General features: G+C 36.8%; 1 protein-coding gene across 1 annotated transcript in view; it reads right to left on the bottom strand.

Annotated features, from left to right (window-relative positions):
• The window catches only part of Tsp (Thrombospondin), a 54797-nt gene extending 31109 nt beyond the window's left edge, over positions 1 to 23688 (bottom strand). Inside the window, exons 1-3 of the mRNA XM_074181299.1 lie at positions 23494 to 23688; positions 9773 to 9943; positions 8900 to 9123 (exon numbers count right to left, since the gene is read on the bottom strand). Coding sequence (XP_074037400.1) covers positions 8900 to 9123; positions 9773 to 9943; positions 23494 to 23572 — 474 coding nt within the window. The 5' untranslated portion in view covers positions 23573 to 23688. The remainder of the gene's footprint in view (positions 1 to 8899; positions 9124 to 9772; positions 9944 to 23493) is intronic.
• Positions 23689 to 26758: the final 3070 nt, after the last annotated feature.

Raw genomic sequence — 26758 nt, forward strand, 5'->3', positions numbered from 1 at the left:
GTCGTCCAGTCCATCTACCACGATATTCTTCATCTAGGTAACGTCTTACTGCACCGTAATAGTGTGCAGGAGCACCATCTTGTTGAAACGTTATTTCCAAGTTGTCGAATTCATCTGGATTATCTTCTAGAATTTCAAGAATTAACGCCTCAATATCAGTTTGTAACATCTCCAGATACAATTCACCGGTTAAGTTAGCATTGAGAAAAAGAGGCCCAACTATGTGGTTTCCCAAAATACCTGCCCAAACATTTACTTTTTCTGGAAATTGAGTATGTTTTTCACGAAAGATGTGAGGATTTGTGTCACTCCAATACCTCACATTTTGAGTGTTAACATTTCCATTGAGAAAGAAAGTACTTTCGTCACTAAAACAAATTGTCTGTATGTAGCCTGGTTGTTGGTTCATTTTATCGGACATAGTTTCACAGAATTCTAATCTTCGGTCGGGGTCATCATCTGAAAGTTTTAATTTGTATGGATGAAATTTGTTTTTAGCCAACACCCTATGTACTGTCCTTTGACTGACTTCATAGATAGACGCAACTTGGGCTGTGGAAGAAGTAGGGTTCACTACCATTTCTCCAAGTATGTCAATTTTTTTGTCGTCACTAATTGTTGGTCGACCAGATCGTTTGGCATCTTGAACACTACCTGATGCTTCAAACTTCCGAAGAAGCTCCCTCAAATAAATCCTCGATATAGGGCGATCGGGGTACCTCTCATTAAACAGTCGTTCCGCTGCATGGAAATTATTTCTACATTCACCAATTATTAAGATAGCTGCTACTTTGTCGGCTACAGTACGTACCATTTTGCCTATGTAAACACTTAAACGTCTCGTTAAACAATAGCTTAGGTAAATTTTCAAGGTATAAACACTTTTGACAAGTAGATAATTCAAACACGTCAACCTTTTTGACAATGAACCAGAGGCGTACTTTAAAATCTTTATTAATTAAATGCGAAACAATAATTTTCGTATTTCTTCAATTTATCAATCAAAATCAGCCGAAACCCAAACAAAATTGGTATGACTGAATAGGTATTTTCAATACCTTTTAAACGAGCTGTCACTTGCCATAGGGTCCCATTAAAAATTTTTGGTCATAGTGGCCTTGTGACGTCATTTATGACTATTGCGTCACCTGTTATGACCAGTTAATAAGCCTACATCCGTTTATTTCTACCCTCCAAATTTCATTATTAGAAGTATACCCGTTCCAAAGATACGAGGGGGGGAGGGGACTTTTGACTAGCACTGTATATGTAGAGGTTTGAAACTCTGGCCATTGAACAAGCTGCCAAGAAGCCCCGGATCTGGGGCTTCATCTACATGATTTGGAACCATGGAAATGCGGAACTAGATACTTTCCTGAAGCGCACCAAAAACGTAAGTCCTTCCATCACTTCGACAATGGAGAAGGAAGTCCACAACGAATTGCCATTCTTGGACGTATTGGTGAAGAGGACCTACACTAAATGAAAAACATCTGTATATCGAAAACACACTCACTCGGGACAGTATCTGAACCACGAATCCAACCACCAACAATCGACTAAAAGAGGAATCATCAAGACTCTATTAGACCGTGCTTTTGGGCTTTGTAATACGAAGGAAGGTCTCGAAAAAGAACTAGGCATCATCAAAAATGATCTTCAACAGAATGATGGTGAAACAGGCTTCAGCTAGAAGACAGCAAGAACTCCACAAGGAAGAGAAGCCGCCACAACCAGTTCTTGTACTTCCCTACATCTGCTTCAGATCTGGGAACACTATCCGTAGCAGTCTTACGAAAACCAAGCCACCAAACGCGGACTGCGGTTCCAAGAATTGCATTTACCGCATACCTTGCGAGTGCGGAGAATCATACATCGGTGAAACTAAAAGGCCATTGAAAGTTCGCATTGCGGAGCACAAGAAACACACACAGCGAGGAGAAACCAGCAAATCCGGAATAGCAGAATAGCATCAACATAACATCAAGTGGGCTTAGGCTGAAATCATCCACGAGGAGGAACACTGGCTTAGAAGAAATTTTAATTAAGCCGCATATATGTTGTTCAACAACGCATTTAGTCAAGCTAGCGTAGAGATACGTAACATATGAAAACCTCTAATCAAGCGGAACACGACCAATTCCCGCCAAACGGTCAGCTCCCGCTAACAAATCAATGAAGCGGAGAGAGGGAGGAGAGGACAGTTGAATGACCTATAAACAGTCAGATCTCGAAGGAATAAGTCCAGTTATCACCTGAAGACGATTGTGGATGCTAACAATCGAAACATCGTAAAGTAACTTGGTTTGGAATCTTTTAATTTCATTTTTTTATTTTTTTGTCTTGTTAATAATTTTTAAAATTTTTTAATAGTTCAAATTGTTTTGGTTTTGTTTGGTTGTTGCCTGTATGTTATCCATTGTAATTTCAGTTTTTTGCTGAATAAAATTGTTTTTTCAGCTAATCTTTTTGATTTTCTGCAGATTCTTTAAGGGATTTCAAATCAATTTATATCATATTAGACTATGGAAGTCCGAACTGATGAAATGTATCGTAGAGGTATTGGTTAAAGTGGAAACTGATTTTGTACAATAAAAACTATAGAGATCTTTCAGACATTCCAAACATAGGTTTTCAATAATATATCCAACTGAGAAACGGGTGTAAACTTCCACCGCCGTGGATAACCACGCCAAAACATTTTTCGGATTTGTTTGCCGAGGTCTACAGTACGCTTCAACGGTCTATCTAGAGTGATCTTAAAATTCTCTTTCCTAAGTCATATTGCCTGTTCTAATTCGGCTACTGAATGGATCCTAACTCAGGAACAGAGTTATCGTCACCTCGTTCAGGTCAAAAACCAAGTCAAGTTCATTGCCCGCTCATACCTTAAATAAATATGATTGATCACTCTTCTCTGTATGATCAAGAATCAAGCAGAGAACTGAATCTGTATATCTGTTGACTTTGTAGTAGGCTGTAGACGAAAATTTGTTGTGTAGATACTACAAACTCAACAGTCCCTATTGTCAAGGAATGCATTAGGTTGTTTCAAAGTTTTGTCCGTTTTGGTGAACCAGACATTTGGCAATGATAGTTTGATCCCAACTACCTACACAGTAGGGCGTGGTATGTAAGATTCCTCATAGAGGCTAGTCTCGCAGATGGTTCTCGTTCATCCAGCAGCAAGACCATGCTGAAATTATTCAAGTAGATCACCTGCAGACCGCGGTTTCGAGGTATTACCTCTCGTCAGTACGGGAAACATCCTACCCAGACAGCAAAGTGTCTGGGACTCGATTGATTTCAACACGGCTCCGCTATATCGATATACAGCGGGATAGATTGTTAACTAGTAACAACTCCATCTCGTGAACGAAGCCCCAAGCAGGGAAGGAACTCAAAACTCTAACAGAAATCAAAAGTGAAAACTATCGAGAAGAGATACATACGTATTAATAGAAATGGTAGAAATAGAAATAGTTTTATTCATCACTGAAATGTTCACACATACACAATAACAAGATTAAATACATATTGGACTAGTCAAAAAAGTAAAACGCTAAAAGATAAACACAAATGTTTGATCTTGAACAAATTTCAAAAAGACTACATGTATAAAAAACTCTATGTCATTTATCTAAGCACTGAAAGATAGATATGGAGAAACTTAAATTGGCTGTAAACTCATTTCAACCCTAAAAGTCGCTGGGACCTGATGGTATATACCCAGCAATGCTTCAAAAGGGACCGGAAGTACTTTTCAAAAAATTGTGTATAATCCTCAAGGCAAGCTTAGCACTGGGACATACTAAAAACTTGGAGACTGATCAGGGCCACCTTCATTCTGAAACCTGAGAAAATCGGACAGGACTCGGCGAAGGCTTTGAGACCAATTAGTTTCATGTCATTTGCGTTGAAAACGGTAAGAAACTACTTGACAGGCATATAAGGGACGTATCACTGGCTATCAGACAATTTCATCGAGACCAATATGCATACAGGATAGGTAAGTCAACAGAAATGGCTCTATGTCGGGTAACAGAAAAAGTAGAATATACTTACAGAAACAAGGAAGTACTTTTAGCTACATTCTTGGACATTGAGGGCGCATTTGATAATACGTCGTTAGAATCAATCATCCAGCCCATCCAAATCGACCATAGTAGCATTCACTAAGAGGACTAAAACGAAGGGGACCTCTAAAACATCGAGGTGAAAAAATACAAGTGTCGGGGATGGTTAAATATCTGGGAGTAATCCTAGATTCCAAACTGACCTGGAACCAACACTGGACAGGATAAAGAGGAAAGCGGAGGTAGCACTGATGCTCGCCAGAAGCACCTATGGAAAAACATGGGGGCTAAAACCAGACATGGTATATTGGCTATACACGATGGTGGTTAAACCCATGATAACATACGCATCTCTGGTCTGGTGGCCAAAGATGAAGCAGGCGACCGCCATCAACAAACTAGGCAAGGTGCAAAGACTTGCATGTTGGGGAATGACGGGAGCAATGAGAACTACCCCAACAGCTGCATTGGAGACACTCCTGAATCTACCTTCTTTACACTTTGTGATAATGGGGGAGGCCAGGATGGGCCAATTCAGACTGGAACACTCACCGAACTACAAAAGATCGGACCGAACAGAAATTTCGGAACAAGTGGAGAAGCACATATTGAATATGTGCACGGACCACATGACACCATTAGTCATTCCGAAAACATGTTTGGAAAAAACAGCTGGTATACAGATGGATCGAAGACCAAACATGGAACGAGAGCTGGAATATACCGAGCGGATAGAAATCTAAACCACAGGCGGAAGTGTATGCTATCTTGCAGTGTGCAAGACTTATTGAATTGAGACCTCAAAGAAATGAGCGGATCAATATTTTTACAGACAGCAAGAGCACACTAGGGGCTCTGACAAACCCGAAGGTGACATCAAAACTGGTCTGGGAATGCCATGTAGAACTGAATGAACTTGCGAACAGGTACGAATTAACTTTGTACTGGGTGCCAGAACATTCAAGAATTACAGGTAATGATAAAGCTGATGAATGCGCTAGACTCAGATCATCAACTTCATACATAGGTCCTGAACCAGCTCTGGGGGTACCCAAATCATTGGTACGAAACCAGATTAGGACATGGACCAATAAGAAGCACACATAGTACTGGAAAAAAGTACCTGGCAACAAACACAGTAGAACCTTCATTAGGCAACCGTCCGAGAAAAGAACCGAAGAACTACTTCGATATAGTAAGGATCGGCTCAGAATAATTACAGACTTACTAACCGGTCATTGTCCGCTTGGAGGACACCTGAATAAAATGGGGCTGTACAACGGAAACCTCAGCTGCAGATTAGGCAACGAGGGGGTAGAAACAGCTCTACACATCTTATGCGAATGTGAGGCACTGAATCACAGGAGGGAGGCAATATATGGACGTTTAAAATTACGCTCAGAAGAATATGGCGAACATCCAATACGGAACCTGTACAAAATAGTACAGGTAACGAGACTGGTGGAATGGATGTCATAAGAAGATGGGAGATTTGAAAGGGTTATATTTTTAGGAGTGATTAATTTTTTGGGAAAGAAAGTTTTTGGCTTTCTACTACTCCATCTGATACAAAAAAAATGGATGAGAGAATCTTCCAAATTGATTAATCCTTCCTTTCTTTGGAAGATTCTCTCATCCATTTTTTTTTGTATCAGATGGAGTAGTAGAAAGCCAAAAACTTTCTTTCCCAAAAAAGATGGGAGAATAAACGCAATAAGCCCAAAAAGCTGCAGTGTTTTCTGGAGACTTGGACAAAATGGACAAGTCAGACAGCTCCCAAGATACAAAAAAAAACACTGAAAGCAAGAAATTCATCCATACTGCAGAAGCAGTTATCCAACAAGAAACCATAATATAGTTCATTCCTCATTACAGTTCTACTTTTATTGATCCCTATAAAAGTTGTTATTTTATTGAAGCATTCAATACCCAAGTATTTTGGGGAATTCTGACGCAGACGCAAGCGAGAGTAAGGGTGGTGTAAAGTATTTTCACACCGAGTACCGTAAGTATGTATTTCGGAGTTTTTTGGATATAGCTGTTTATTTTCATAGACGAATAACACTAGCTGTATTATGCAGAGGCACGGCAGCCCATGTTTTAAGATCTTAGCAGTGTAAGTACGGAACAATAACAAGAAATACGCAGCAGCCTGCAACCTCTGTGGTCAAATGAGGGTCGTAAATTCAACGGCGTTTATGGAAAGACAAGTTACTTCACTTTCAAGAATACGTTTTATTGAATATGACTCAATAAATCAGCAGTAACGGGATTTTATGTTACGGCTTTCTAGAATACTAGTACAAGCGTTGTAATTGTTCCCGAGGCAAATTTCTGATCGATACGATGAAGTTTGTATTGTTGGCTAGGCTCAACGAACACCGAGCACGTGAATATGTTTTTAGATGAAAGTAAGTTGAGGGGAAACGCGAAAATATGAAAACAATCACGAAGAAGAAAGTTCGCATTATCTGTAATATTTGAGAAGAGAAATATTATGTTTCGAGGATAACTAGAACAAAGAAGAAGGCTACGATGTGAACCAAAAACAGAGACACAGATAATACGTTGACTATAGAAGTCCGGACAACTCGCTCACCCGATCTCAGCTGGCTTCAGAGCAACGGAGTAAGGAACTAATCGATAACAAGCTGTGCATTTGTTCAACGCCTCACTCGCTCACCTTGCTTAAATGTATCACGCAAAATATCTTTGCTAACTACCCACACTCTTTTTGATCATCCCAGTGGCAAAACTTTCAAAACATCCGTATGAATTCGATATTTTGAATTGTTCATTCTATGGTCCCCTAGGTAGGTAGGTAGGTAAGTCTAAAGTGAGTGGGTCTATTCGACCCTCCACCGCAACCCATAAGGGTTTATTGTGGCTCACACCTATTCACACTCGGCCAAATAAACCCAGCTTCTTAACGAAGCCATTTAGTTTGTATGGTGAGTGGTCTTTCAGGAGAGATGGTGAGAGTACGGATCTGCCGAACTCAAAGAACCTGATTCGGTCCCCAGCAGGGTAGGCAAAAAGTATATGCTCTGCAGTTTCATCATTTTCCAGACAGAGGCAACACACACTCTCTTCCGACAGTCCAAGTCTCTGTATGTGATGATTTAAATGACAGTGACCTGTAAGAAGGCCTGTTAGACATCGTAGTTCATCCCTACTGTAGTCCAACAACTGTTTGGAATAAAGCTTCGAAGGGTGAATAAACGCCTTGAAGTGAGCCAATCCTGGAAGATTCTACCAGAAGTCCATAACTCTTCTTCCCATCCAGGTGTTGAGTGTTTGTTTGGCAAAGCCCAAAGCGATGCCAATGACAGGTTCTGGTCTAATGATGGCGCTTGCAGCATTCTCCTTTGCAAGAGAGTCAGCAACCTCATTGCCTTCCAGGCCAGTATGGCCAGGAATCCAGACCAGAGACAATTTGTTCAGTCTTCCTATCGAGAAGAGTCTTTTTTTGCAGTTTGCTACCAATTTAGACTTTGCTCGGTGGGAGCCAAGAGCTTCCAACGCCGCTTGACTGCCCAAAAATATTTTTATTGACTTGTGAGTGAGGTTGGATTGATCCAATCTCTCAGCACACAATTCAGTAGCTTAAATATCCGCCTGAAATACACTCGCGTAAGTTCCTAGGCAGGTAGATAACTCTGTCCTGGGTCTGCGACTGGAAACACCTGCACCAGAACCGGAAGGTGTTTTTGATCCATCTGTGAACCAACAACTATCTGCTCTTAACATTTCTTTCTCCCGCAGGATCCAGTCCTCTCTATTATGGTCTCCTAGTCTCAGTAGGTTTATTTCAGCGGAAAACCGTTTTTTAAAAGAAAGAGTTCTCAGGAAGTATATTTCTAGACCTCTATGTTTAATAAAACCTCAAAGCGAAGTGCAGTGGTATTTTGCCGCGTACTTCTGGTCAAGTCAACTGCACACTTCCTGTAGAAGTATCTGTGGAAAAGAGACTTTGTTTCAGGCCATCAAAGTTGCTGAAAGATTTTGGTCTCAAATCGGACAAAAAGCCTTCCATTCATAGATTCTAGCAGTCCCAGGCTATGTTGATGGAGTGAAATTTCATGATTGTGTAAGGAAATAATTTGATTCAAAAGAAATTACCCAACGCGGCTAGTGGAATTGTTGATCCCGGCTCTGCCACATCCACCTTCGGTGCCTAGGTTTTGTAGTATCGAATCCTATGTTTTCAATCGAAACTGTTTCTAACAAGATATATTTTTGTCATTTCGAAACAGTCACATCAGCCACGAGGGTTATTGATGACATCTCTATTTACCTCTTGAAATTTTACATAGCACCTAATTGAAAGTAAGAAACTTTTCCGAAACAAACTTTGCTATCTTTCATTGTTAGTTCTTTCAGTCATTAGGTTTTTTCTTAGTGAATCAACCTTCTTACGCCATTTTTAATCATTTTTGAACATAGACGACCTTCAGGGCATAGCGAGTTACACCAAAAATCCTGTTATTTTTCAGTCAAACTTTGTACAGTATGAACAGTGGAGGTGTTTTCATGATGTTTTTATGATGTGGCTTACGAGCAATGTCGGAGGACAGTGGGACGCGCATAGGGTCTTTCATCCCGTGCTATGGGAAAACTTTGACTCTGACTTGCTTCGCATTTTTTTCTGTCCATTTCTCATCACCTGAGTATGTTCTAGCTCAGTTTTTGTCTATTGCACCCTTCACCAGAGGTTGCAATTCAACCTAAGAACTTCAACTTTTATGGCAAAACAGGACGTTAATATCTTCTTAGTATTTCAATATACCGTAATTTTAAAATGAATGCTTTGTCATACTCACCACTTCAATTTTAGGATGCTTTATGCTGCTGAACATATCTCTCAGAGTTTCCGGTAGAGCAACCATTCCATATGAAGTACAATCCAGGTACAAAGTAGCATGTGCGCCAGGTTGCGTTTGATTCACAGCAAGAATAAGGGACTTTATTGCACTTTCATCATGGAGGGAGTCGACGATGAAATACTGGGAGCGTTTCTTGTTGTTTTCAGATGTTTCCACGATCACTGAAAGTAAGAAAATGATGGTAAGGGTGGGTCCACTTGATTTTCGAAACCAAAGGAATTCCATGTGTTTTGAGTTCAGTATGAGACCTCTTTCGGGATATGTAATAGGTACGGTACCAACTGTACCCTCCAATGCTGTAAATCTCCTGAACCTCTTAAGTAACCTCTATCCTCGACCTGCCTCTATCCAGGCAGGAATGTGTAGCTCGTAGATCCTCTGCAGCAGCCATGATGGTAGAGGTTCTAGTTGATTGGTCAGTGTTGGGGTTGGATAATATTCAAGGTGCATAGTTTTCAATTCAATAACCAAAACAACCCCCCCATATAAAGGGATCTGTAAATCAGTACCAATACCTGACAATAAATCAGATCCAGCCTTGCAGAGCTCTTTTGCTCCTGGTGTTCGATTCATCGTTTGATTGTAAACTTTTGCTGATCTCCACAAGAAAAATCTGTACCCTCTCATAATGCAGAATCTACTTCCCCTGCCCAAGAATCTTTTGCGAGGACTGTTACCTCCACAGACGATACCTCACCTGGTAGGGGTTAATATCCCTCCACTGTCTGTTGCAGAAAGTGGTATTTCTGATAAAATGAATAGGAAAAAGATGTACGAATAGTTTCATAACATATGGCATATAATACTCACCTTTGTTGACTTTTCTATCTAGCAACAGCGAAAATTTATGTTTGGCTCCCGGAAATTCAACAGCAAATAACGTTTCCATTATTCCTCTGGATCTTTTCCTTGGCTTGATATGTTTCATGGATAAAACGAAGTTTTCCCCTTTGATAACTTCCTCCAATTCTTTGGTTAGTTCTGAAGCAAAACAATTTATAGTTATCACAATAACTTTGATAATACTTCAAAAAGTTCATATTCATCAACAAGTTATCTCAGCTGTTGTTAATTTAGGAAAAATTATCATGCCTTTGGATCCAGATAAGTTCCAAGAGTCTACCACATTTGAACTAAATTCGTTGGAGTTGTTAACTTAGAATTGCAATGAATCCAGTCGCTTAAAAAAGATTCAACAAATTTTGATAAGGTCACCATCCAGAGGTTAGCTTTGCAAATACACAGAACGGCCATCAGGTGTGGGCCAACTAAAGTTCTATGTACAACTGAATATACAAAGATGATGATAAGCAGCCACAGTCCGACGCGTATTTCTGATATGTACCAAATGTGCCAAGTCACTTGAACATTTTCCGGTTGAAAAATGCCCGGAGTGTTTCTTATCGTTTCGCAACAAGCTATGATGCGATCCCTCAACATTTTCGCGTTTTCAATGGGGCTAGCATAAACTAGTGATTTTAGGTGTCCCAGAAGAAAAAAATCGACGGGATTGAGGTCCGGTGACCTCGGGGGCCAATGCTCAGTGCCTCCTGTTCCTATCCATCGTTGGGGATATGCTACGTCTAAATAATTTCTTGCTATTACACTGAAACGAGCAGGAGCTCCATCGTGCATAAACCAAGAGTGATTTCGGAGACCAATGAGAATATCTTCCATAAGTTGGGGAAGCTCGTGTACCAAAAAATGTATAACACTCAATTATGCCTACCCATACATTAAAAGAGAATCTGTCTTGGAAATGAGTTTGCGTTATCACATGTGGGTTATCTTCCGCCCAGATGTGGTTGTTATGGAAGTTCATGATACCATTTCTTGAAAAATTAGCCTCAACTGTGAAGAGGATTTTCGATAAAATTTGCAGATATTGTTCGACTTTTCTTTGAAGCCATTGAGCAAATTCGATACGTGGTTGGAAATCACGTAGCGTAAGTGCCTAGACTCGCTGAATATGATATAATTACTGTTACTTTAAAATTCTGTAAACTGTCATGTGACTCACAGTTGACGTTTGACTAATTTTTCTTGTACTTGTCTCTGGATGTTCACTAATTTCTTCGAGAACCGCCTCCTCCAATTCTACAGTTCTTGTAGTTCGTCGCCGTCCTACTACAGAATTTGTTTCAAAGCTTCCAGATTCGAAAAGTCGCCGGAAAAGATTCGCAAATGTCGCTGCACAAGGAGTCACGCGTTGGGGATACCTTTCCTGATAGATGCGTCTAGCCTCGCTTTAATTTCCATCAGCCAAGCCGTATGTGAAAACCATATCGGCCGTTTCAGAATTCGTAACGTCGGCCATGGTACCAAAAAATCACTTTATAAACTCCGAACTGTGAATTTGTCAATTAATAGTTAAAAATGTGACAGCGAACTTCTATTTTTATAAACAAACTTTCATAGCCTACTCAATTTAATTAACTTAATTTGTAAGCGGAGAGTGACAAAAATTATTGAAATTGAATTTGGCATATAAAGTAATATGCATCGATATAGAAAATTGTAAATATTTCGAAAACGATCACCTCCAGCATTGTTGAGGTGGTGTACCTTTTTTAGCTGGAAAAGGTGTGGGAATTAGGTTTTCTCATGAAAAGTGCCAAAAGTTTACTGTCAAAAAAGTTAGGGCAATCTGAAATAAATAGTGACAGCGTACGCAGCACCCTCTAGATGTTACATGAAAATCAATACGAAATTATGATTTCCCCGTGCGAATAACTTATTTTTTGCAAGAGTTATTTTCAAAAAGCGAAAAAAAAAATTCAATTTCAACACCCCGTATCTCCGAAACGAAGCATTTCCGGACACAAGTTCATATAGAGTTTTTTTTCTTAAAATTGTCTCAGGAATACGTCAGTTGAATACTTTAACGTACTTATGTTACACCCTGTATATGGTATTCTTCGTTTTTTCCAATAAGTCGTTGATATGCAATAAAAAGAGAGATAGGTTTAATCTTTATTGAAAGGAAAAATGAGCTGTTTTTCAACAAACTATTGCTTTTAACAACATATCAACAGTTATATCTTAGCCGCAAATATTCAAATTCAATCGATTACAAATGATAATCAATACATAAAGCAATGACATACGAAGTAAAGAAATGCAATAGCTGCGGATTATTACAAAACGTATGAATTCTATTAGGAATTGATATATGATCTCATTAATCTCTAATTAGAATGGGTGTGATAAACAGATTTATGAATAACTTGCTTGTCACGCTTTGAATTACGACTTAATGATCATACCAATAAAACGCTGTGATAAGTCTGACTTAATGTTCTTCTTTGTAATATTATTCATCTCTTGTGATGAGAACAACAGAAGTGGTTTTATTGAGTAATTGCGACCACATGAAAAACGTGAACAATCTGCGCAATGTATTTATAAAAGTATAATTCATAGTTCAATTATACAGTGTCATCCCCAAAGTATGCACCATATCGGAAACTTCTTTATTAAGGGTTTTTCGACAAAAAGTTATTCTTGATAAAAGTTTGTGCATTCCCTAAAACTAAACATGCACCAAAAAATACACTGAGACACACGTAATATACGGGAAGCCTTCAAATATTTGATTTCGAGACAAGAGTAAAGTACCTACTCTTATTTTGGAAAATTTCGGGAAATGTCATTTAGGCATTGAAATGCCAAAATGACATTTGTGTTATTGTTCGGCATTGAAAAATACATCTAGATTTGAAGTCATGGCCATCTAAGTGAAGTTTTATTTTTTTTACCTATTTTTTTTAATGGTTATCGTTTATGATAAATACATCGGTACAAAGAACTCAGAGTTAACACGTTTGGGAAGAAGCCCCCTGACGCGGTTGAAGATTTCAAGTAAGAATCGTAGGTACTGATCAAACTCTAAATGTATGATAAAACGGCACTTTGATGTCTCCTGTTATCTTCATAAATATGTTCAATGATCCCGTTCGGATTGATCCGTCCTTACAAGTGAACTTCATAAAAAACATACAACGTGCCGAAGAATTCGTACGGCAGTTTACGTTTGCAGTGACGTACGTTTTTCAGTGATGTTTTCAATTATGGTACCTCCATTTGTTGATGGTAATCGTAACAGCATTCTTGAATAAGCTCATGATGTGTAGCTTATTGTTTCTGTAGTGGTGTCGCTGAATAAATGCAGTAAACATTACTCATGGAAGAGCTATCCATATTAGAGACCTTGCGACTCTCTGGTCAAGGACTCCTTATTTTACAATGGTGTGAAGATGTATAACCATCTGCCTAGTTACACTAAAGAGATAAATATTGATACCAATCGGTGCCTACAGAAAAATGAGTAAAGAAATTTTGAGTAGTAGACTCTATTACAGTTTGACTGAGTTATATACCGATCATTTTTAACTTAGCGTTTTATGTGTATGTATGTTTGAACCATTGTTTTTTTTTATTCAGTGTTTTTATACTTAAGTTCACATTATATTTCATCTATATTTTAATGTTCATATGACATTTATGTATTCTTTTATATTTATTCACTAACTTTGTCAACAAGATTTTTTTTTCGGACAATGAAATATATATTATAATAATGATTATTATTATTATTATTTCGAATATTGTATAAATGAATATTACTATTGAGTTATTTCAAAAATTTGGTCCGTTTTTATGAATCTATTTTGGAGTGTAATATATCAGTGTCTCTCTCTCTCTAGATTTATTGGACGTTGCTTCTCCTCCTTTCAATATTGACAGGAGCTCCGTCGGGAGGAGGGGGGGCGCAGCAGTCTTGCTCGAAGCAATGCTGCCACCCCTTTTATGTCAAACTTTTTTTTATTATAAAAAACACTCGAACTTTTTTATCACGTCGTCTCCTGTTTGATTTCGATTTTTTCTACGTATATATCGTAAAACTGATTCACTCCTATTCCCACGTGGGCATTCGGTCCACTCCGGCCTCGAACCGGCGTGAATGGGGATAGGTATTATATAAATCCACTTTAGCACTCCCACGTGGACATCCGGTCCACTCCGGCCTCCAACCGGCGTGAATGGGGATATGTATTATATAAATCCACTTTAGCACTCCCACGTAGACATCCGGTCCACTCCGGCCTCCAACCGGCGTGAATGAGAGTGCTATGGGTGGCTCATCGATGTCCAACCACTGTCCTGAACATCTCCTATCGTCGTAGAAGATCTATTTTCATCACACGTGACGACTCAATCCAAAGAAGATTCGTTTTGGCTGCGCTAAAGCAAAGAAGAACAGATTTCGAAACGTGAAAATTTCTGTTGATCGTTCAAATTGTGGGGCACTCAGTTATCGAGCTTTCTGATCTTTCCGATACGTTTTAAACTATCAAAAACCGCAATAATCGTCCTAGATTACTGTTGCTCGACCACTTTGGGGCTCATCTTCGAGGCTAAAATATCTGAAACGAATTTTCGCAGACCTACGTCGAATAGTACCAAATGCCTGGGTAATTATTCGGGCTCTTTCGGCTGCGCTCGACTAGGGTCATCATAGCTTGTTGAATCTTCTTCTGAGACAGGATCTATCTCAACTACAGTGAAGTAGAAACATTCACATCTGACAAACCATGCCCAAAGCGGTTGAGTAGCATACCGTGCAGGGAAAACTACAAATATTTATCGGATATGATTCAAGGTTTGTTGTGGTATCAGCCAGAGAAGTAGTTAATTTCCAGCCGCACTTGCATTCAGATACAGTTGTAGAGTGATGTTGGAACAGGGGAATGTTTCGAATTTCAATTCAAAATATTTTCTTAGTACTATCGTATCTTTCTTTGGCATAGTCATTAGACTGCTCTGATTCCTCCTAGACTTCTTTGCGGTTTGAATGTGGGTAACTGATTCTGCTCCTTCTGTGTGTATACAGTGGAAAGAAAGGAATTTTCATATATTTCCCATATATTTTAAAGAGTATTGTATCAAGAACTTAGCCTTGTGGTACTCTATCTTTTTGCTGTCACAAATGTGGATACCTTATCCTATTTCACCAAGTGCCGAGGTCCCTAAAGCCTTTAGCTGTCAATTTTAACATCAATTCATTGTCTGGCCAAATTTTTTTCATTACCTTTAGTTGTTTTCTATCGAAGCTTTCAAAACCACCTTTTTCTAGGTATTTGATAGCAACCTTGAGAAAAATATAGTAAAAATCTTGTGTTATACGAAAAAAAATTGATTTTTCATCGCTTCGTTAATCAGCATCTACACTTTTTCAACAAAACATGGTGTTCCACAAGGGTCTGTTTTGGGACCCCTACTATTCATTCCTCACATAAATGATATTTGTGAAATTATAAAAATTGTAAAATACAACTATTTGCAGATGACAGATTGATGTATGTAATAGTAAATTCGTTGGGTGGAATTATTTATTCTTCACAAAGAGATTAAATGTATGCAAAACTGATTGAATTTCAAAGAATTGAAACTGAATCCGAGTAAATCAAAATTCTGTTTACTTTCACACCGGCAAACACAAAATTCCTGACCTATTGAAAATAAAAAATATTGTAATTGTTTCAAAATTTTAATATTCAGGTGTATTTTTGAATATTTTTAATATTATAAACTGAATTTCAATGAACATGTTACATATATTTCAAGAAAAATTGCTAGAAAATTGAATTTTTATCAAAAATAGGAAAATGTGTTCAACTTTTGTACGAAATAACATTGAAATTGTAGGGTTTTTCGTACAACTACTTAGTTCAGAAATATTTTATGTCTTTATTGAGTTTTATTTTGTATTATAAATATTCGTTATTGATTTTCATTTTGTATTATAAATTTTTGTTAGGAAATTAACTTTTTATAACACTATTATCGAGCGGTCGTCCAAAATATCCATCTGCTTGGGGTTCTATTTTAATTCTTTTATTTCAATTTTTACTTATCGTTTCCGTATTTTCTCATTGCATATCATTGAAATGCTCTCTTCTCTCGAAAGAACGTTTATTGCTGAAAAACAGATGAATATATAGAACGACACGACTTAGGATATTTCGAGTAGCTACTCATCGATTAAGACAAGAAATTGGGGCCCAAATGGTTGCCTCTTCTAGACTATATTTATGACCCCGACCATTGTCAATGGTGATTTTTCGAGTTACTTTGAATACATTTTTAGCCGAGGCAATTCATTTTGTTCTGAGATTTCGGCCAAGAACTATTTTCTATTCTAGAGCTTCCTCGCTGATCGAGAAGAGACTTAGCGTTAGTTCCTCGAGGTTACCCTGTAATTTTTTTATTCGTGTTTTGTTTGTCGTTGTGTCTTGTTGTTAATAAATTTCATTATTGATAAACGCTATGTTCGTCTGAATAATAATTCACCTAACACTAGTCCCGACATAATAATTTTATAACTTCATTGAAATATTTAATCAGATTTTTTTTTCGTTTATCATGTCGACTTCATATAGAGTTTACTTGAAAATAATAATTATATAATTCACATTATCAACCATTTATAATGATCTGTTTGTATTGTGTTACTTAATATCTGTATTTAGTAGCTTTATAAAACATGAACTCACTATTATTATTAAATACTCATTGAACTTCTGGAAGTCACAAGAGTTCCCTATAAACCAAATGTTAATGACATTACTCTTTGCTCCATTACGTCGTAAACACTTTTAACGACACATCTCGTGTTGATATATTTCACGCATCTCATGCTCAAAGCTCTCTCATCGACAAACTGTGACAATACTGTCCTAAAAATAAAAAAGTAATCGGATATATTATAACACTCTGTTTATTACCAGGTATATAGTATCAGGCATTAGTGAGGCGTTGACACATTTACAAGAACTAAAATAACTTTTCGTAATACCCACGAGTGCATCGAAAACAGGCGTGTTGATTCGAATTTAGCTTTCCACAAAAAATGTCATCCGTCTTTCGACAGGCGGTCAAGAAAAAGAAGAAAAGTTTCAATACAGTTATTCAAAAAAGTAAAAATCAATTGTGAAGTTTCAAAAAGTAGGGTGTCAATACAGTTAGTTATTCAAGAAAGTAAAAATCGATTATGTAGTTTCAAGAAGTAGACTGTCAATACAGTTATTTAAGAAAATAAAAATCAATTTCAGAGTAAAAATCAATTGTAAAGTTTAAAAAAGTAGAGTGTCAATACAGTTAGTTATTCAAGAAACTGAAATCGATTATGGAGTTTCAAGAAGTAGACTGTCAATATAGTTATTTGAGAAAGCAAAAATCAATTGTAAAGTTTCAAGAAGTAGACTGTCAGTGCAGTTATTCAAAAAAGTAAAAATCAATTGTAAAGTTTCAAGAAAAAGACAAGTATCAATGCAGTTAGTTATTCAAGAAACTAAAATCGATTATGAAGTTTCAAGAAGTAGACTGTCAATACAATTATTTGAGACTGTCAATACAGTTATTTGAGAAAGCAAAAATCAATTGTAAAGTTTCAAGAAGTAGACTGTCAGTGCAGTTATTCAAAAAAGTAAAAATCAATTGTAAAGTTTCAAGAAAAAGACAAGTATCAATGCAGTTAGTTGTTCAAGAAACTAAAATCGATTATGAAGTTTCAAGAAGTAGACTGTCAATACAATTATTTGAGACTGTCAATACAGTTATTTAAGAAAGCAAAAATCAATTGTAAAGTTTCAAGAAGTAGACTGTCAATGCAGTTATTCAAAAAAGTAAAAATCAATTGTAAAGTTTCAAGAAAAAGACAAGTATCAATGCAGTTAGTTATTCAAGAAACTAAAATCGATTATGAAGTTTCAAGAAGTAGACTGTCAATACAATTATTTAAGAAAGTAAAAATCAATTTTAAAGTTGAAATCAATTGTAAAGTATCAAGAAGTATACTGTCAATGCAGTTATTCAAAAAAGTAAAAATCAATAGTAAAGTTTCAAGAAAAAGACAAGTGTCAATGCAGTTATTTATTCAAAAAAGTAATAGAGTTTGGAGAAGTAGACTGTCAATACAGTTATTTAAGAAGGTAAAATCAATTGTAAAGTGTCAAGAAGTAGACTATCAATGCAGTTATTTGACAAATTAAAAATAATAATAATAATAATCGTGTTCATTCATCGACATAATATAAAAAATGAAATACAAAAATTTAGAACAATAATTAAGGGTCAATGAAAAGGCGAAGTATCAGCCTAGGCTGCTTTTCAACTTAGCCTAGCGAAAAAAAAAAAGAAAAATATAGGTGAATCATAGAAGACTATAAAAATATAAGTGAATCACAGAAAAATATAAAAGTAAAATTTGAGTATTAGCGTATATAAAATAAAAAATACTTATTTCCAGAACAATTTATACTCGTGTGTGTATAAAATATAAATGTACAAATCAAATAAAAATTAAATTTTTAAATAATGATTTAAATATAAAAAAATGTCTAAATTCTTGTAAAATATTTTCACCTCAGTAAACACTTATTAACATTCATTTATAACCCTAGCGTAAACAATAATATACAGGTCCGTCTTAAAAGCAACTCTATAGTGACTGAAGTAAGATTTTCAATTTCTCCTTGAAATTGTATAAAGAGAAGTTCCAAAACTCCTTGGGAAGAGCGTTATAGAAAAAGAACGTTGGTACAGTGCAGTTGAGTGTTTGGGAATAACTAGCATATTATTTTTCCTTGTGTTCACTCTATTGAGGTTTTTGAACATAGTAAGTTGATTGAGGAGATACGTAGGTTTGCCAGACGTTATAACTTTGTGTGTCAAGGTAAGTAAATGGAGTTTTCGACAGTTATCTAATTTAAGTCATCCTGTTTCTTTAAATTTCATACTAATATGTTCAAATTTAAGTATTCCATGAGAAAAACGTAAACAGAAATTTTGAATTTTTTGTAGTCTAGCTGCATCAGCCTGTTGAAGTGCTGGACCATAAATACTGTCGCAATATGATAATTTAGATATCACCAGCGATTCGCACAACTCAAGTTTCATTTTAGTAGATAGCAAATCACGACTAGGATACAGCTGTCTCAGAATATTGAACGAGCTCTGACAGAGATAGCTGACGTGCTTGGTAAATCTTAGGTCAACATCAAACCAAATACCTAGGTTTTTGATTTCACTTACAAAGGTTAACGGCATACCTGCTAACCTGATTTGGGAATTTTGTGTTAGCTGTTCACGTTTTGATTTCGTTCCGAGAAGCATAGCTACTGATTTCGAAGGGTTAAGTGTGAGATTATGTGCGGTTGAGATATTGTATATAGATGTTAAGTCTTCTTCAATTTGAGAAGTTGCTGAAAGGATTGAATTGCTCGTAAAGTCTAGTTATAATTGAGTATCATCGGCATAGTGGTGGATAGTACAAAACTTCAGACACTCATGAAAATCCGAGATATAGATGGAAAAAAGAATAGGTCCCAAGATTGATCCTTGAGGCACTCCGTAATTCACTATTTGGGCATCTGACTTTATTGAACCTACCACTACCGACTGACATCGTTCCAATAAATCAATTGCAAACTTTCAGAAGAAGAGTGTCAATACAGTTAGTTATTCAAGAACATAAAAATCATTCATTCAAAGTAGAACTCATGTGAATGATATCTGATTCTTATTCCACAACAAATGTTTGAAATACAAAATGAGTAGAGAAAAGTATCTTCTGTATAATTCAGTGTTCATATAGAAGTATTTGTTTCGAAAAAATTATTTTTTTTCGTGTAATTCAATGTTTATATGAAAGTAGCTGTTTCAGGAGGACTTTCTTTCAGTTTGTATCTGAAAGTTACTTCTTTGCATGATCTACACATTCATGTATGAGTTTCAAATTGATTACTTCCTTCCTTTCTTTGGAAGATTCTCTCATCCCTTTTTTTTGTATCAGATGGAGTAGTAGAAAGCCAAAAACTTTCTTTCCAAAAAAAAAAATAAAAATCAATTATGGAGTTTCAAAATTGGACTGTCATTACAGTTATTTAAGATAGTAAAAAGATATTATTTAAGATAGTGAAAATCAATTGTAAAGTTTCAAGAAGTAGAGTGTCGATACAGTTAGTTATTCAAGAACATGAAAATCGATTATGGAGACTGTCATTACAGTTATTTAAAATAGTGAAAATTATTTTGAAGTAGCTTCAAGAAGTAGAGGGTCGATATAGTTAGTTATTCAAGAAAGTAAAAAAAGTTAAAAAAAATTAAGGAGTTTTCAAGAAGTAGACTGTCAATACATTTATTTGAGAAAGTAAAAGTCAATTGTAAAGTTTTAAGAGTGTCCATACAGTTAGTTTTCCAAAAAGTAAAAATTCATCATGGAGTTCCAAAAGTAGACTGTCATTACAGTTATTTAAGAAAGTAAAAGTCAATTTTAAAGTTAAAATCAATTGTTAAAGTTTCAAGAAGTAGTGTCGATACAGTTAGTTATTCAAGAAAGTAAAAAACAAGTAAGGAGTTTCAAGAAGTAGACTGTCAATACAGTTATTCAAGAAAGTCAAAATCAATCTTGAAGTAAAAATCAATAATTGTAATGTTTTAGGAAGTAGAGTGTCAATACAGTTAGTTATTCAAAAAAGTGATAATCAATTGTGGCGTTTCAATAATTAGAGTTTCAATGTAGTTATTTAAGAAAGTAAAAAACAGTTATGAAATAGTTTTTTTCATTATTGATTCAGTTTGTTAGTACATCAAAAAATATACACTTGATATCTAACTGATTACATTTGAAGTAAAGTTGCAACGTTCTAAAAATAACTTTGGCAATGGATCCAAGCCAGTTTTGAGGTATTTCCGGTAACTTATTAAATCATAATGATCAGTTCCACAATGTAGTTCATTAGTCAAGTTATTGAACACACGTGGAAAATAGACTTTTTGAGAAAAACAGCTAATATTTCTTGCAGTACAGGAACTCAAGGAAATGTAATGATACTTATTCCTATTCGAAACACGTGGAAACTGTCAACGTTCTTTCTACATGAAATATTTCGAAGAAAATCAAAGGTGTAGTTGAATATATCTTTTCTTCTATGGTTGCCTTCTGAATTTTTTTTGGGGCTTTCAACTCCTTGAAATTTAAAAAATAGAGGAATTCTAGAGGACAAACAAAAATCAGTAAAATACTTAAATCAGTGGGTACTTATTCAAGTAATTGTAGTTGTTTATTTATACGAAAAAAATAGTTTTCTGCATTCTTCAAGATTTGCTGTAAAATTTTTGTTTCACTCACAGAAAATTAAAAAGAAGACGCTGATAAATGAAATTTTGCTAAGGTTATTCTATCATTCTCACTTTCGTTCGGACAAGGCCTTTGTACAATAACATAATAATCAACGTGGGTTGAACACATTGAGCAATTTGTTCCTACTTAACCGGTAACATTGCACTTGCTTTATTTGACAAATGACGAGCTGAATGGTCCAATTTATCTTCCACGGTCATGCAGACTGATGAAGAGAACGTTTCAATCTTTCGGCTATATCGAGCTACCGTTTTCTGGATATAGTATACAGGGTAGAGTTGCATATACACTAGTTGAGTGCTTTTTTAGTGAGTTTGTGTCTTATAAACTACAGGAGATACAAAAAGCGCCAAGAAGTAATTAAGATATTGAAGGTTCTGTCATTTTTGTTTCTACATCTGTAATTTGCGCTACAAAAATATGTATGGATTATGCACAGAATTCAGACAGCACAGAAAAAGCCCATTCGAAACAAATATTTTCATAAATATTCAACGAAAGTCATTTTTTTATCCATTTCTGAAGACGGAGGCAGATTTTGGCCTCCGAAACGTAAAAGATAAGTATTATTTCTTAATAATTTGATAGGCAAAATTGTTAAATACGACAAGAACTAGCAGCATCACCCTCAAGTGATCCACACTAGATATCTACCTGGGTACTCAATTATTAGAAAACAAAATGTCAGCAAAATTTATGGGATTACAAATTGATAAAAATTCGGATTTTGAAGGTCACATAAATAACCTATGTAAAAAAATTTCATCAAGAAGCTTTGCAGTCAGAGTATCAGCCAATGAATTGGGCAAAAAATGTGTACTTTGCTCTCATCGATTCCCATCTGAGATACGGTATCTGTTTTTGGGGAACGTGTTGCCAATACATGTTTGATAGAGTGTTTGTACTACAAAAAAGAGGAATTAGAAATATGTGTAGAGTTGGATTCAGGCATTCCTGTCGACCTTTATTCAGAAAGCATAAAATCTTGACCTTGCCTTCCATACTTACAATGGAAATGTTATGTCTGATGCAAAAAAATACAGGACGGAAATTTTCATTTCACCACGACGGAATACCAGAAATAAGCTCAATATAAGTTTACCGATTCCAATATCATCAAAAATTGAGAGGTCTTTCATATATAATGGAAAAAAAATGTTTAACCATTTGCCAATTGAGATCAAAGGCATAACATGTACCACTAAATTTAGAAAGTCTGTAAAAAAGCTTCTGATTCAAAAGGCTTTTTATTCTTTAGACGAATATTCTATTCAGACAAAAATTTAAATTATGTTAACAATTAATTTTAATTATTGTGTTTCAGAACCTACTGGTATTTAAACTATGTAATTTTTTTAACTTTTTGTTTATTGTTTACATTTAGCTCTGAACTGTATGGTTGAAAATGTTTACAGAGTTTATACTTACTGTTATTTTCTATGCATTCACTTTTATATTTTTATGCTTTATAGTTTTTATATTCTCACACTCACATTTAAGTGTTGCATGAGAATATTCATTATTATTATTATTTTTTCCAATATGTAGCATATATATTATTTCTTTCTGACTACTTTTTCACCCCAAAATGCTGAAATCACCAAATGTTCAAATATTACTTTCAATTTGTATAACTTATATTCTTTAAAATAATAACACTTTGACAATAATATTTTATCTTCGATAATATCTTTTATGTTGTGTATCTTATATTCCTTAGAATAGTAACACTTTGTCAATGAGATTTCATCTTCGACAATAAAGTACATTTTGATTTTGATTTGATTTGATATAATATCAGACCATGAAAGTCCGAACTTATGAAATTCATCATGACACACTGTCAATCACCTTCAACCTCTAAGGGTCACATCTACCCCTCCTAGGGGGTTGAACCACGAGGGCTACAAATAGTCCTTGAAAGTGTCCCGCTTGACAATGAAATTGACTTGTTTTTACGATCCCTCATATTTTTTACTGGAAGGAATATATTAAGGGTTGGAAGTTTTCAAATTGACATCCTGTATTATCAATTTTACTGATATATATTCAAAACCATACGCTTTGAATTTTATTTCAATCAGGAAATCATGAACGTGAACCGCTGTAGCCATTTTAAAATCAAACTTCGGAGTATTAATATTCAAAATATTCAAATATTCAAAATATTCAAATATTCAAAATATTCAAATATTCAAAATAATTATCTATGTGTTTCTGTGAAGCTGGCTAAAACGTCATCAACATACTTGGACCGATGCACAAATTTTTGGATTTTATCATGAATAGAGCCATCCGGGCGTTTTTTACCGAAAAAAAATCCTACCTGAATCTAACAAAACAGCGTCCACGAACACAGCGACACACGCGAGCCCCAAAAGGGTGGTAGCGACCCCGCACCCCATGACTTCCACACGCGCTTCGATAACGTCAACCTCTCTCGGTCCAACTGGACACCGGCACTCGCTGAAACCGACGTCGACGGTCTCTCTGCTGAGACGGCTACGACCAGATGTGGGCCCCGACCTTTATGTGGATCTGCTCCTTATTTGTCATACGGAATTGTTATTATTGTTTTTTGTGAGATAATCGGGAACTGTTTGCCGCTCCTCGTCACGATTTCGATCCATTTTTTCGGTTCTTCGTCGTTTTAGTCATATACAGGGCGTGCCGGGGATTGGTACTGTCATGTGAAAGAGCCGCAGGCGAATTGTTGGTACATTACAGGTTGTGAAGGTACTTGTCATTCAGTTGGAATGAATCGAAATCTCGGGAAAATTTTGAAAACTCGACACTTCAAAAAGAGTACTCGGACCACCGCGCTGAAGATGACTGCCGCAGTTGCAGTCGAAACGTTTGGAGATTATAACCAAAGAAGACCATGGCAAAGCTCAAAAGCTCACACCAGCCATGAAAGCCTACATTCTTATATTACTCATGATGTCGTTCAATATTAATAATAATAAGCTCAGGCTTCGACAGCCTGAACTCAATGAACTGCGCAACCCGATAACCCCGGGTGACGTTCGAAGAGCCCAGATGGGCTTGGAACCCACAAGGGCATTCGATTTGATACAATATCGAATGACCTCATCTTGCATTTGCTCAGATTCTTTGTGGTACCCGACAAAATAGTGAGGTGCATTGAACAACTGACGCCACTTTGTAGAACTCGCTTCACCATAACATTAAGCAAGAGTCCAAACAGGATGAGTCACTTTTGCCATTATCCGTTGCGCTCAGCAATACTCGAGGGTATAACTGTGGCACCCCCGTAAACCGAAGGCACAAGGTCACTCAATTGTTGTGTATGGATGATCTTAAACTTTATGCCTCTGGAGAGAAGGATCTCCATCAGGCCTTGAGCATGGTGGAAGAGTGCACGCATGCTATCGGTTTGAAATTCAGGATAGACAAACGTGCAATGATCCATCTCAGAAGAGGACGATAAGGGACCACGGAGAGGGTGTGCAGCTCGTAGATGAAAGCATCCTACACCATCTGGATGCCGGAGAGACGTATACTTACCTCGGGGTGGAACAACGCCACTCACAACAGGAACAGCAGTGAAGAACTCTCTTCGCGGCAAGTATCAGCACAAACTTCGACAGATCTTGCCGTTCCAGTCTCACTCTACTCGTTTGGAGTAGTGAAGTGGACTCGGAAGGAGATGTATCAACTCGACATAGAAACCCGAAAAATGATGCATCTCTATAGGAGATTGCATCCCAAATCGTCCGTTCCACGGTTGTACTTCCCCCGACAACAGGGAGGCCGTGGACTTTTGAGTTTGGAGTGTCTACATGGCAGAATGGTACTGGATACAGCCTGTAAATTCGTCAGGAATTTGGATCACCTTCTCTGCATGGCCCGTGACCATGATGAGAGCAGGAATTGGAGCATTTCTCTTCAGGGCAGCTGCCCGAGCAGCTGATGAAATTGAAGCTTAGAAGAAAGCCGCAGAGATCACCTTAATTCTACGGAAACACAGGGATGAGCTAATGCATAGGGTCTTCTTCAATAACATTGGAGACCTTGGCTTATCAAAGCGCCTGACGTTCGCTTTCCTCAGGTCGAGTGGGCTGAAGTCGGAAACTGAGGCTTGTCAGGATGGTGTCTTCAACACCTTAGTCTACCTCAGTCGCGTGATGGGTATAGAGGTTCCTGACACAAGGTGTAGTGCCTGCCGCGAGGCGCTCGAGACCCTAATGCACTTGCTATCAGCATGTCCAGCATATACAGTCTCGGCCTATATCCATCGACATATCGCGTCCCGCGGTTTTCAAATTAGCACATCCGCATTGTAAATTGTAAGTTCAGGTACTCAATCGAGCCAAGTACTTCTATCATTACCTACAGGGGTGTTATATAAGGGTTGATGTAATAACGCACTGTTAGTTTAATGTATAAGTTTGAACATGTGCTTATAGGACGAAACTGCAGTAGCGTTAGTTACAAATAAAAGTGGTAAAAATACAGAAAGTTTCAATTCTCTTTTCTTTCTAGAAACCAACCTCTGTTTCAGCCACATTTATTTCACTCGCATATATTATGCAAAATCCAATAAACGCCAAGTGGGAGTTTGATGACGTATTCTTTCCTAACGTGCTGCCTTATGAGGATTTGTCCCACTTCAGCAGCGCCACTTGTTTCTCCTCGGTTTTTTTATTGACCGTTTCTAATCTTGAATGAACCCACTTATTCCTAATGAATATGAAAATGCACATGATTTAAAGAAATCATTATAGAACATATCTTTAGGAGTATATCTTCCCACACTGAGATTATGTCTGGCGTCCATTTATACAGTGCGGACGTAAAAAGTCTGCCTCTTCCCAGCTTTTGAACGGGACCGGATATCAAGGTCGGAAAAAATTACACAAGTCTGCAACAAAAAGCTGTCTGGATCTTTCCAAACGATTTCTATGTATTTGGGTTTTCTGAAAACTAAAAAAAATACTCAAAAAATCCAGAACGTCAGGTTATTTTGCAAATCGCAAAATTGTATTGTGAAGAAGAGGTTTTTTGGGCTAACTAGAAATCATGTATACAGTGCATTTCTAGTTTTATTTTTTGAACGAGTCAACTCAAAAAACCCAAATTTGGGATAATGAAATAAATGCATGAATACTTTATTTTGTAGTGAAATTGACATGATGGAACTTCCAAGATGGCGACTGGACGCCATCTGGGAAAAAAAATTAAATGGAAAGGGGAGTCTTAAGACACTTCATTTTGAAGCTCCTGGCGAATACGTTACTACTCTAGAATAGTAAATTCTCGTCCATTGGAAGAAAAAATCGAAGCGATTTTCATTTACGGTGCGACGCGTAACTTTCACGAGACAGAAAGGATTTTCAATGAACGCTTTCCGAATAGTCCTATCTGTAGAAAATATTTGAGGAAACTTGTATTCGAATGCACAACTATCGGTAATATACATAACAAAAAGCCCCCAGATCATCCATCCATTCCGGAAGAACACCAAGTGCAAATAATTGGTGAGATGGTAGTAAACCCTGAACAGTCTACTTATTCCTTCGCGAATGATTCTGAGGCGTATCATTCTACTGTGTAGAGACTTTTGACGA

Source organism: Leptinotarsa decemlineata, unplaced genomic scaffold, assembly GCF_025532065.1.
Source record: "Leptinotarsa decemlineata unplaced genomic scaffold, Ldec_3_MD MMD2_tig00026307_RagTag_RagTag, whole genome shotgun sequence".
Classification (NCBI taxonomy): Eukaryota; Metazoa; Arthropoda; class Insecta; order Coleoptera; family Chrysomelidae; genus Leptinotarsa; species Leptinotarsa decemlineata.